This window comes from Chiloscyllium plagiosum, unplaced genomic scaffold (genome assembly GCF_037043375.1).
Source record: "Chiloscyllium plagiosum isolate Xiang-an unplaced genomic scaffold, Cpla_swu_hap1 HiC_scaffold_26, whole genome shotgun sequence".
Taxonomy (NCBI): Eukaryota; Metazoa; Chordata; class Chondrichthyes; order Orectolobiformes; family Hemiscylliidae; genus Chiloscyllium; species Chiloscyllium plagiosum.
Window position 1 is genome coordinate 58228396 of NW_028270164.1, and position 14114 is coordinate 58242509.

At 46.9% G+C, this 14114-nt stretch overlaps 1 protein-coding gene across 3 annotated transcripts in view; it reads right to left on the reverse strand.

Annotated features, from left to right (window-relative positions):
• The window catches only part of LOC122562953 (voltage-dependent L-type calcium channel subunit alpha-1S-like), a 235396-nt gene that overhangs the window by 48861 nt on the left and 172421 nt on the right, over window positions 1-14114 (reverse strand). For 2 of the 3 annotated variants that reach the window (XM_087973777.1, XM_087973779.1), the window contains 2 exons: window positions 7048-7131; window positions 5903-5959 (listed from right to left, as the gene is read on the reverse strand). In XM_087973777.1, coding sequence (XP_087829903.1) covers window positions 5903-5959; window positions 7048-7131 — 141 coding nt within the window. The remainder of the gene's footprint in view (window positions 1-5902; window positions 5960-7047; window positions 7132-14114) is intronic. The other variant, XM_087973778.1, reaches the window with a different exon arrangement.

Here is a 14114-nt window from a genome sequence, read left to right on the forward strand (position 1 = left end):
GTGAGGAGGGAGGACTTTGATGGTGACCTCAGCCTGAATGGGAACCAAACCCTGCAGTTTACATACTCTCCATCGTGAACCAGCCATCCAGCCAACTGAGCTAGCCAGAAAGGTTGGTCACCAATATTCATGACGAACCCACTGACTCACACAGTTATCTAAACTATACATCCTCAAACCCTGCTTCCTGAAAGGACTAAATTCTATTTTTGCAATCTTTGTTGCACGTGTTCTGCAGATCCCACCTTCCACCAGGCTGCCTCTGATGCCCTCCTTTACCTCAGTTGAGGATTTCCCCAAGGTGGTTGACAGGATTCCTCTGCCATGTCCAATCCATCTCCTACATTTCTGCCCATACCCATTCCCTTCCCTTCCCTCTCAGAACAACAATAGGATCCTCCTTGTGCTCACTTTCCATTCCACCAGTCTCTGCAATCAAAAGATCATCTCTCACAATTGCTGCCACCAGCAGGATACAACAACAACTTCATCCTTCCTTCCCCCATCACCATTCCATTCCATCTGTGATACTATGGTCCGCTCCTCAATCACCCCTAAAACCATAGCCCCCTCCCACGGCACCTTCGCAGAAGGTGTAACACTTGCCCCCACTCCTTCCTCACCTTCCAAAGCCCTTCCAAAGTTTCACTCGTACTTCTTTCAATCTGGTCAACTGCATTCACTGCTGACAGTGTGGTCTTCTTTCCATTGGCAACAGCAAATGGAGACTAGGTGACTGCTTTGTGGTATATAGGAAATGACCCTGAATTCCAAGCTGCTTGCTATTTCAATAAACCATCTCACTCCCAGGCTACCATTGCTATCCTAGGGCAGCTACTGGAACAACAGCACCTCATTTTCCATTTGGCAGTTTAAACGATCAACTCCGTAACATCAGATCATGACCTCTGTCTTCCGTTTGATGATGAAATAACTCCACAGAGGCTGGTATCCCATCACCAAGTCACCCTTTATCTACATGTGTGTAATACTTGCCACAGCTCCGTCTTCCTCAGAGCCAGCTCTCAGAGTGAACAGAACCCCTGTCACTCTTGTTTATATCTGTCAGCCAGGACTTCCTGATTGGACCAGGTTAACAGCCCCAATCTGGGAACTCATATTCTGTGAGGTCCAGCTCACTGACCTCATCACAATCATGACAGACGACACTGCCTCCCCTCTCATCATATTTTTGGATTTACATTCAGCAGAGTTGAAACACTTAACAGCTACCATGAACAGCCACTCTAACAACTCTGGAGCTCTCTACAACCATTACCACTCCCTTTGCCTCTTGCTCTCTGACCAGTATGCTGAGATCAAAGGTATTAGATCAGTAAGCTTCAAGTAATCAGGAAGGAGGGATCACATCCGGAGTTAGACACAGACTGAGTGAATATATGGGGAATTCAGTGCAGAGGGGAAGAGGTGCTTTTTACTTGTTTTTCTTTGGCTCATAGTCTGGAAGATTTTTTGAAAAGGTTAAACTGAAGCCCAGGGTCAGGGGCCCAGCATAAGACAACATTACATCACAAGAAAACCATAAGTTCATTGGTTGGTAATAGCTGCTAATTTGACTATCTATTATAGGGAACCTTCAAATTAAACAGGAGAAATATTTACAGATTACAGACTGGGTCTTTTCCCCAAGGTAGGGAATTCCAAACTAGAGGGCATAGGCTTAAGGCAAGAAGGAAAAGATTTAAAAGGGACCTGCGGTGTGGGGGGCAGAGGGCATTGTGTGTATGGAATGAGCTGCCAGAGGAGAGGGTGGATGCTGTTACAATTACAACATTTAAAAGGCCTGTGGATGGGTATGACTCTAATCCAGTTTCTTCCAACAGTTTAAAGATGTGCAGGTTAGGTGGATTGGCCATGCTGAATTTTCCCATATGTCCAGGGATGTGCAGTATAGGTGAATTAGCCAAGGTAGATATGGGAATAGGCTGGATGGCTGGGTCTGGGTGAGATGCTCTTTGCAGGGGCAGTGTGGACTCAATGGACTGAATGGCCTCTTGCCAAACTGAAGAGATTCTATGATTCAAACCAGGGAATGGGAAAGTTACCTAGATGTTATGTTTCAGGAGGGAGACACACCCAGGAGGCTGGGTCAAAATCATGGAATTCCCTCCCAAATGGTGTGTGTCAACTCAAGCAGGTGGACTGCCACAGTTTAAGAAGGCAGCTCACCCCCACCTTCTTAAGGGCAACTAGGGATGGGCTTAAATGTCCTCAACGCTGGCCATGTCCCGCAAAAAAAAATTTAAAACGCCTTGTATTAAGTACAGTAAACTTGGTTTTAACAGGCCCCTCACTCTCAATAAACCAGTAAAAATTATATCCCTGTAATACTGGAAGTTTACTGCATTATTGTGATCTCCACGATACCTGAGTAGTCAGTTCAAGGTGTGAGTGAGAAAGCTCTCTGCTGGTAAGTTTTATTTAAGGCAAAATGAATCTTCCTCACATTCTAACATATCCCTGCCCTTACCTTCTATTACACTGGCTCCACCCCACCTTTCTGTACAGTGCAAAACCCATCATTTTCTATTTCTCTCTTCAGTTCTGAAGAAGAGTCATTATCAGACTTGAAAAACAACTGTGTTTCTCTCTCCACAGATGCCGCCAGACCTGCTGAGTTTCTCCAACACTTGCTATTTTTATTTCAGGTTTCCACCATCTGCATGATATTATTCTCATTTCAAAACTGGTCTCTTTTGACATTCACCTGGTCTGATATCTCATTGTGATTTAATGTCCATTTTTATCATTATGCCACCATCAACTGCATTCAGACGTTCATTTTGTGATTTGAAAATGTTTGTCATTGAGGGGAGCAGTGGCTACCAATTCAGATAATAGAGATGCAATCATAAAGTTGGGGAACTAAAAGTCATGCAGCTGGTAACTTGGGGGCATGGGGTGAGGTGCCCATGGGAGGGGAGCAAAGAGAAAGGGAAGGACATGACAGAATGGAGCAAGGAGAGTTAGTGCGTGAGGTACAAGAGGGACCACAGGAAATGCCCAGTTAGTGGGCTCACAGACCATGTTAATGAGTGACTGAAGAAGAGTGTTCCTCAGCTGTTACTCTTACACCAAACAGAACTGGGATTTCACATCAGTAAGTGTTTAATTGACTGTCATCACACCTAATTCCATCCACACTGGTTGGTTAGGGCTGCACTGCTCAAAGAAGCAAAGTGGGGAAGTTAGGAACAACTTGGACATATCGAAGATTCAGGTTGGGATATTCTGGATCCCAATGCCTTTCCCAGACTGTCACAGTGCAATGGCCAGGTAGGAATTGGGGCAGGATTTCATGGTGGAGTAGGTTTGTGCAGGGTCTGAACACAAACCCATCCAGCTGTATATTCAGATTCACAATCCCGGCCTCCCAGATCAGGTTCTCAACCAGGCCGAGCACTCACAAGGACTGGAGTCATCATGATGTTCTACCTCTCTGTGGGAACTACCAAAGAAAACAGATGGTTGTGAATACACCGGGCTCCCAGATTTCATGACACTCACGTTCTTTGGTACCTCTTAGCCAATTAGTATTTAACACCAGGCTTCTTACTCAGGGGCCTAGTCAGAGAGCTGACAAATACAGGAGTCAGGCTCTGTTACAACTTTCTATCCATCATTAGCACAATGAAGAGGCTTTGAACATCAGAAAGAAAAACAATGGGCTGAATCTTATGTTTCTCTCACTTAATCTGAATTATGCTGACATTTTGGAGGGATTTCCATTATGAGGCTCAGTGAGATTTCTCACTGTATCTTACCAAACGTGCCACATTAACTACCTAGCACATCCTAGGGCTTCCCTCACATCCAATTTGAGTCCCATCTTACCACACACCGTTTCCAAATCAACTCACCACTCAGTGGGTATCCAAGTATTCACCACCTCTTCTGGCGCCTGCCCAGTCTTTAAAATGTGGACCCGGGCAGATACTGTCAGTCCAGAGCTGCCCAACCAGTTGTTGTTGGCATTTGCCCCAGACATGGCAGACAGTGGGAGATCTGGAGCTCCTCTTTATGGGGCAGTGAATGGATGGGTGCTCTTACTCCCCCAGGACCAGCAGTGCAGGCCACCAGACCATGGTTACCACCCAGTGAAAGTACGTTCAGCCATCTCAAGGAATGTAGGAAGTAGGAAGAAAGTCAATTACCTTCTTCACTTCGCGATTTCTCCATTTGCCAGTGTTAAGTGCCATTATCCTTTCTCCAACACCTCATACTCACTCCACCTCTGCTACCGCATCCACCTCCCATGAGGGCTCATGCTGTATCACATCCACTGTTGCCTCCATTATCTTCCCTCACTGTCACCCACTCTAACTCCTGACACCACTAACCCTGCATGCCCTCTGTGCTGCCTGCTCACTCACTCGGGACACCTCTCCACCTTCATCAATAATTGCACTGTGCCCCCCACCCAATTTCTTCTCACAAATAATCTACCTCCCTCTCTCATTCCCCAGTGGGAGAACAGCCCATACTGGGGCATGAAGAGGCAAATCAATGGTTGGCTGCCTGACTTTAGACTCCTTTTAAGGTGTGCTTCCTGATTCTGACCACCCTGAGAACTGACTGACGGTATCCAAGCCCCTTGACTGGTGGAGGCTGCCCTACATTTATTGTGCCAGATGCCCCGAGGGACAGCCACCCCTTTTGACTTGACTGAGGTCTGCTGATAATCAATGACAAACTTACTGGCTTTGTGCATGTACAAAACAGCATGGCAAGATAGGAGTAATATGAGCCTGGCTTTGCAGGCTCAGGGGCAAAGAGCAAAATGGCAACACAATGCAGGGATGCTGTAAGCATTCAGGTAGGCTCAGAGTACCTGCTCAGACAGTGAGCAAAGAACGAGAGATACATTGTGGTGCAGTCCATGAGTTGGCTGTGTGTCTCTGAGGACACAACATTACAATGAGAGTTACTGAGGCAGCCCAAGGGGCGGCACTGATGTATAGAGAAGGGTCCTGTGAGAAGTTTGGTGATCTGCCATGATTATTCCTAGAGGCTGACACATGTCAGAAGCCAGTGTCCATGGACATGGGGAGGGTGTGGCTGGGTAACCATGGAACACGCCCCGAGATAGGTGCACCTGATGTCCAACATGAAGGTCCCTCAGAGCAAGTGGTGAGCTGATTCGGTGAGACACCCACTTTTATGTCCATGTTGAGATTTCTCGACATCTAGCTTGTTTGGCAAGTTTGGTAAGATGGAACGTTGAATATTAATGAGGTGAGCTGTGCCATCAACAAGACATTTAACAAGCAATAATCCCTGTCAATTATTAACTCACTTCTGCCCAGTAAGGAACTTGCAATGCTATTTGTGAAAAGCATAGAAGATGGAGTGAGGGCTATTGTGGTGCAGTTAGGAAGACCAGGTTTAAGTCCTACCTGCTCCTAGATGTGTGTGGTAACACCCTCTGAACAGGTTGATTCAGAAGTATCTAAAGGATGGAGTGAGGTGCTCCCAATGTCAAGATGGTCTCAATGAATTTGACGCCAGATTCTGCCTCACATCCCCCACAGCCCAGTTCTGAAGAAGGGTCACTCGACTCGAAACGTTAATGGTGTTTTTTCTCCATAGACGTTGCCAGACCTGCTGAGTATCTCCAACAATTTCTGTCTTTGTTTGTTTCTCCACAGCCCATGTCGCTTAGAGGCCCTCTAAAGGATTCTGCTCAAAGTGACTGGTCCCAGCCCCCCACAGGCTGTAAACTCAATGTGCTTGCTTCTTTGAGTGTCTAAGTCTGACAGGATAGTTGATTATACCACACTACAGGATGAGAGTTTCATGGCGAAGTGTACACTCCAAACAGAAGCAGCTCTGAGGCACATGCTCTGCACACAGCCAACCCCACATGCAGCCAGATATTTACACTGGAGTCGCATCGAGAGCTCAGGCAGTAGAGACCCCCACTGGAAGCAAGAGCTGTCTGTCAAAGGAATGCAAAGGTGAGCAGAGAGCATGAGAGAAAGAGAGAGAGAGAGAGAGAGAGAGAGAGAACGGGAGATGTACAGACAGAGAGAGGAAAACAAAGATAGAGAGATGACCATAGAAGAGAGAGAACGTTTGCACAGAACAAGCCCTTACAACATGAACATCAAAACCCACAAATACTGGGCCAGGAGGCGATGTGTCAGGTCTCAGCCAGGGTACATCAGTGAGAGACCAGGCACATGTGCTGAAACTGCACCGTCTACTGTTCAGCTGACTATACTAAACTCCATACTCAGCAGTATGTCCATGTGGTCTCTGAGGACTGTCTCAAACAAATTCACTATCTTCACCCTCCTGCCCTCTGCCACGCAATGAGCTGCTCACATCAACACAGACGACACAGCAGCTCACACCAGTTCATACCAACACATCAGCACATACCAACTCGCACCAACACACACCAGCTCATACTAACATGCCAGAACACACTAGCTCACACCAACACACCAGCACATACTAGTTCACACCAGCTCACACCAACACATGAGCTCATGCCAGAACACACAAGTTCACAATAGCTCACATCAACCCCAGCTCACTAGCCCACTCCAGTCCACCCCAGCACACACCAGTATGGACAGAATGGGCAAACATACCATGTGCTACCAACAAAAGGGGGCACACACACACACACAACTGCCCTGTCCCCTAGTCCCTCACATATGCTTGAATCTGCAAGCATGCTCTGTCTGGGGGAATCCAGAAACAGCACACTACAGTCTACTCATCGAAAACTCTCAGAGCTTACTCGGTGGATGTGAGAGGGAGCAGGAAGTGTGAGCTGGTCAGAGCTGACATCGAACTCCAAGGGACCCATGCTTCAGGTGTGTTTATATTTATCCAAAAGTGTTTCATTCACCCAATCCTACATGTCTAATGTCAACTAACTAACCCTAGCCCTAGCACACAAACCAAGCACCCACACGAAACACAGCCATGAGAATGGAGCAGAGCTGAGGCCATATCCTCCACATTGCCATCTCAGTGCTACAGCATTTTCATCATCAGACCATCATTACTTACATTGACCTCACTGAGGATCACATCGATAATACTGCCGATGACAATCAGGAAGTCAAATACATTCCAGGGATCTCCAAAATAACCCTAAAAACCAAGAGAGAGAGAGAGAGTGTGAGAGAATGGAGGGAGAGAGGAGGAGGGTACATGAGGAGAGGGAGGGCAGGAAAGGTGAGAGGGAATGACAGGGAGAAGCAAGCAGGAGAGGGGAAATGTGTGGTGAGAAGAGTCTGCAGAAGGGAAAGCTGAAGCAGAGAGGAACAGCGGGTGAAGGTGAGGAGGGATACGGAGAGATCCAGGCAAGGTCTATTTAAAGGGGATAAACATCTCCTGCCAGAGCTGGACAGAGTAAAATACTGATCAGCTCAAATCCCTGATGATCTGATCCACTTCCAACATGGCGATACCAGTTGGTCAGGCCTTGCTGTGAAGGAGCATAGGTCACCTCTGGGATTTACAGAACCTCTGCTGGGATTTACTGACCCTTCTGTTGATTCACTGAAGATTGAGAACTACTGACAGATCTATGTAACCTCAGCTCAATTATGATCCACTAGATTACTCTGTCAGTGATTGTTCCTGCGCAAGGATACTTTGAATCTCCACACTGCTGTGGCTCTCTTCTGAGATCCCTCTGGGATACACTGCATTTCTGAGATACAACTGGTAATCACTGAACTGAGAGTCATGGTCCAATGCAGGATCACTGAACAGTTTTGAGATGCACTGCTAGTTTCCATTTCTATCTCAGGTGACCGAATCAACACGGACATTTACTATAAACCGACCGACTCCCACAGCTACCTAGACTACACCTCCTCCCACCCTGCCTCCTGTAAAAACGCCATCCCATATTCCCAATTCCTTCGTCTCCACCGCACCTGCTCCCAGGAGGACCAGTTCCAATACCGTACAACCCAGATGGCCTCCTGCTTCAAGGACCGCAATTTCCCCCCAGACGTGATCGACGATGCTCTCCACCGCATCTCTTCCACTTCCCGCTCCTCCGCCCTTGAGCCCCGCCCCTCCAATCGCCACCAGGACAGAACCCCACTGGTCCTCACCTACCACCCCACCAACCTCCATATACATCGTATCATCCGTCGTCATTTCCGCCACCTCCAAACGGAACCACCACCAGGGATATATTTCCCTCCCCTCCCCTATCAGTGTTCCGAAAAGACCACTTCCTCCGTGACTCCCTTGTCAGGTCCACACCCCCCACCAACCCAACCTCCACTCCCGGCACCTTCCTCTGCAACTGCAAGAAATGCAAAACTTGTGCCCACACCTCCCCCCTTACTTCCCTCAAAGGCCCCAAGGGATCCTTCCATATCCGCCACAAATTCACCTGCACCTCCACACACATCATCTATTGCATCCGCTGCACCCGATGTGGCCTCCTCTATATTGGGGAGACAGGCCGCCTACTTGCGGAACATTTCAGAGAACACCTCTGGGACACCCGGACCAACCAACCCAACCGCCCCGTGGCTCAACACTTCAACTCCCCCTCCCAGTTCACCAAGGACATGCAGGTCCTTGGACTTCTCCATCGCCAGACCATAGCAACACGACGGCTGGAGGAAGAGCGCCTTATCTTCTGCCTCGGAACCCTCCAACCACAAGGGATGAACTCAGATTTCTCCAGTTTCCTCATTTCCCCTCCCCCCACCCTGTCTCAGTCAAATCCCTCGAACTCAGCACCGCCTTCCTAACCTGCAATCTTCTTCCTGACCTCTCCGCCCCCACCCCACTCCAGCCTATCACCCTCACCTTGACATCCTTCCACCTATCGCATTTCCAAAGCCCCTCCCCCAAGTCCCTCCTCCCTACCTTTTATCTTAGCCTGCTGGGCACACCTTCCTCATTCCTGAAGAAGGGCTCATGCCCGAAACGTCGCTTCGCCTGCTCCTTGGATGCTGCCTGACCTGCTGCGCTTTTCCAGCAACACATTTTCAGCTGGGTTCAATCTGACCCCTGTGTCAATAACTGACCCCAGGATGATTAAAATCCAACCCTAAACCACAGTGAAATATTGGGCTGGAGGTCAAGCTGAAGGGGTAAATTTGAATAATGAATCAATGAACCACATCCAGTGGATAATCAAATAAAACTCAGGAGAGAAGAAACAGAAACATTCAGAACCTGCAAGAGCAAACAATACAAGTGAGGGAAGTGAAGAGATTATCTGCTGGTTCTTGTAGAAGAGACATGGGCTGGTTCAGCAACCAAACAGCAGTCTCCATGAATCGAACTGACAACTGTGAGTGTGAGTGAGAGACAGAACGAGAAAGAGATGAGCAGAACTGGTCGCTATGAAAGCTGGAGTGAGAGAGAGGGGAGAGGCAAAGGAATGGTTGTTGAGAGAGAGGGGGGAGAAAAAGGCCTGACCACCGTGAGAGTGAGAAAGAGAGCAAGACAGAGGTACAGAACTGATGATTGGGCGACAGGGTGTAAAATCTGTTACAAGCTGATCACTGGAGAGTGAGACAGCTTAACAGGACTGATCAGTATTAGAGTGAGAGTTAGAGAGATGGAGAGAGGCAAAGGACAGAGAGAGAGTGAGAGAGACAGGAGGGAGTGAAGCAGGATTGACCACAGTGAGTATGAGAGTGAGAGAGAAACAGAATGGACCATTTAGAGAGTGTGTGTGAGACAGAGTAAGAGAGTCAACAGGACTGATCACTGTGAGTGAGAGTGGGTAATGGGACAGATAGCAGGTGAAGTGAGGAAGGATAACAGGACTGATTATTGTGAGGGTGAGAGGGTAATAGTGAGACACAGTCTATTACTCACCAAAAACAGGTCCCTTATAGAAGGCATGAAAGAAGAGAGAAGTCAGAATGAACAGGAGGAACATTGAAAGCAGGGCTGCCTATCCCCTCACCAGATTGATATCCCATTACCAGGCATACCTCTGTCAGGTTACTGCTTTGGTCTGCCTTCAGGCAAGGGCCCAGCTTTGGCCTCAGAGACCGCTGGCCCTGCAGTCTATCCTTCATATCTCCCACTCTGATTGGCTGTTTAGTGACCAAGTAACTGTGCAGATGATGACATTTAGAGAAGACTTTTGATGCAATAACTTTCCAGTTGAAAGTTTGGTGTCTAAAACCAGAGTACATGGGATATGTTGGGGAGGGGGTAGGTATGCTGGTCTGGATTGAGAACTGGTTTAGGGACAGGAAACAGTGAGGATGATGGGTCCTTTTCAATTTGCCAGGCTGGCTTGGATTACTGCAAGGATTGGGGCCTAGATATTTACAATCTCAACCAGTGATTTGGTTGTAGGGATTAAATGCAGTATTTCTATATTTGTAAATGGCGCAAAACCAGGTGTGAATTTGGAGAGTCCGAGTGAGTGGTCAAGTATTTGCAGGTGGAATATAATATAGAGACATATGAATAGAGAGTATTTCTTAAACAATGAGAGACTGGAAAGTGTCAAACTTCAAAGGGCTTTGGTCTCCTTGTTCAGGAGGCACTGAAAGTTTTTAAGAGTATTTGAATACAGGGGCAAAGATGTCCTACTGCATTTGTATAGTGTCTTGCAGAGCCTCACTGAGAGCACACCTGGAGAATTGGGGCACATGGTATCAATGTAAGGGACAAGCCACTGAAAACTGAGATAAGGAGGAATTTTATCATTATGAAGATGGTGAGTCTTTGGAATTTTCTACCCCAGAGACTGTGGAGATTCAATGATTGAGCAGTTTCAGGGTAATGATTAATAAACATCTACATTGCAAAAACATCGAGGGGTATGGGTATATTGCAGGAAAATAGTGTTGGAGTAAAGGATTAGCCATGATCTGGAACAGGGTTTTTGGACTGAATGGTCTGCTCCAGTTCTTATTCCCTAAGTTCATTGAGCAATTAAGACTATTCTCATATCTCATCACAAGGTCACACACACACAGTTACCAGCATTCCCCAAAGTAGAGGCAATGGGAGGCAATAGCCCAATGGTATTATCGCTGAACTGTTAATCCAGAAACCCAGATAATGTTCTGGGGACCAGGTTCAAATCCTGCCATGGCAGACGGTAGAAACTGTATTCAGTAAAGATCTCGAATTAAGAATCTAATGACCACCATGAATTGATTGTTGGAAAAACCTATCTGTTTCATTAATGTCCTTCAGGGAAGGAAACTGCCAACCTTACCTGGTCTGGCCTACAGATGACTCCAGACCCACAGCAATGTGGTTGACTCTTAATTACCTTATGGGCAATAAATGCTGCCTCCTCATCCCATGAATGAATAAAGAAAAAAACATCCCTATGGTAACCAACTTTCCCTCAGTAATCCCAAAGTAACCAGCACTCCCACAGTAATCAGTATACCACCAGTAATCCCACAGGAACCAGCATTCCCAAAGTAGGTGAGAAGATGAAACATGTGGGTAAGCTAGCTAGTAATATAAAGGAAGATTGCAAAAGGGTTTTTAGATTCAGTTTTTTTTAGTTTTCACCACGGGATTACTGTGGGAATGTTGGTTACCATGGGAATGCTGGTTACTTTGGGAGTACTGGTTTACTGTGGGAACGCTAGTTACAATGGGATTATTACTGGAATGCTGGTTTCTGTAAATTTACTATGGGAATATTGGTTACAGTGGGAATGCACGGCACGGGCGGGCATGGGCGGCACGGTGGCACAGTGGTTAGCACTGCTGCCTCACAGCGCCTGAGACCCGGGTTCAATTCCCGCCTCAGGCGACTGACTGTGTGGAGTTTGCACGTTCTCCCCGTGTCTGCGTGGGTTTCCTCCGGGTGCTCCGGTTTCCTCCCACAGTCCAAAAGATGTGCAGGGTCAGGTGAATTGGCCATGCTAAATTGCCCGTAGTGTTAGGTAAGGGGTAAATGTAGGGGTATGGGTGGGTTTCGCTTCGGCGGGTCGGTGTGGACTTGTTGGGCCGAAGGGCCTGTTTCCACACTGTAATGTAATGTAATCTAATCTAATCTAAATCTAATCCCATTATAAATAGCATTCTCACGGTAATCCCATGGTAAGAAGAATTCCTGCAGTACACCCATGATCACTGGCATTCCCACTGTAACCAATATTCCCATAGTAAATTTACAGAAACCAGCATTCCAGTAATAATCCCATTGTAACTAGCGTTCCCACAGTAAACCAGTACTCCCAAAGTAACCAGCATTCCCATGGTAACCAACATTCCCACAGTAATCCCGTGGTGAAAACTAAAAAAAAACTGAATCTAAAAACCCTTTTGCAATCTTCCTTTATATTACTAGCTAGCTTACCCACATGTTTCATCTTCTCACCTCCTGTTTTTTCAGTTATCATCTGCTGTATTTAAAGTCTTCCCGATTCTCTGACTTCCTGGAGAGAGGAAGGTTTGCAGATACTTGAAGCAAGAGTCAATAGTTGTGAAGCTGGAAAAGCACAGCAGGTCTCACAGCGTCTGAGGAGCAGGAGGGGTGATGTGTTAGACCTGCTGTGCTTTGCCAGATTCATATCTCTTGTCTCTGGCTTCCTACCAGTCTTCACCACAGCATATGTTTTTTCTTTTGCTTTTTTGTGGTCCCTGACTTAGAGTTATAGAGATGTACAGCACGGAAACAGACCCTTCGGTCCAACCTGTCCATGCTGTCCAGATATCCCAACTTAATCTAGTCCCACCTGCCAGCACCCCACCCATATCCCTCCAAACCCTTCCTATTCACATATCCATCCAGATGCCTTTTAAATGTTGCAATTGTACCAGCTTCCAACACATCCTCTGGCAGCTCATTCCATACACGTACCACCCTCTGTGTGAAAAAGTTGCCCCTGAGGTCTCTTTTATATCTTTCCCCTCTCACCCTTAACCTATGCCCTCTAGTTCTGGACTCCCCGATCCCAAGGAAAAGACTTTGTCTATTTCTCCTATCCATGCCCCTCATAATTTTATAAACCTCTATAAGGTCACCCCTCAGCCTCCGACACTCCAGGGAAAACAGCCCTAGTTTGTTCAGCCTCTCCCTATAGCTCAAATCCTCCAACCCTGGCATCATCCTTGTAAATCTTTTCTGAACCCTTTCAAGTTTCACAACATCTTTCCGATAGGAAGGAGACCAGAATTGCACGCAATATTCCAACAGTGGCCTAACCAATGTCCTGTACAGCCACAACATGACTCCCAACTCCTGTACTCAATACTCTTGACCAATAAAGGAAAGCATACCAAACACCTTCTTCACTATCCTATCTACCTGCAACTCCACTTTCAAGGAGCTATGAATCTGCACTCCAAGGTCTTTTGTTCAGCAACACTCCCTAGGACCTTACCATTAAGTGTACAAGTCCTGCTCTTATTTGCTTTCCCAAAATGCAGCGCCTCGCATTTATCTGAATTAAACTCCATCTGCCACTTCTCAGCCCATTCTGGTCCAGATCCTGTTGTAATCTGAGGTAACCCTCTTCACTGTCCACCACACCTCCAATTTTGGTGTCATCTGCAAACTTACTAACTGTACCTCTTAGGTTCGCATACAAATCATTTATGTAAATGGCAAAAAGTAGAGGACCCAGCACCGATCCTTGTGGTTGACCACTGGTCACAGGCCTCCAGTCTGAAAAACAACCCTCCATCACCACCCTCTGTCTTCTACCTTTGAGCCAGTTCTGTATCCAAATGGCTAGTTCTCCCTGTATTCCATGAGATCTAACCTTGCTAACCAATGTCCCATGGGGAACCTTGTTGAACGCCTTACTGAACTCCATATAGATCACATCTACTGCTCTGCCCTCATTAATTTTCTTTGTTACTTCTTCAAAAAACTCAATCAAGTTTGTGAGACATGATTTCCCACGTACAAAGCCATGTTGACTATCCCTAATCAGTCCTTGCCTTTCCAAATACATATACATCCTGTCCCTCAGGATTCCCTCCAACAACTTGCCCACCACCAAGGTCTATAGTTCCCTGGCTTGTCTTTACCGCCCTTCTTAAACAGTGGCACCACGTTTGCCAACCTCCAGTCTTCCAGCACCTCACCTGTGACTATCGCTGATACAAATATCTCAGCAAGAGGCCCAGCAATCACTTCTCTAGCTTCCCAC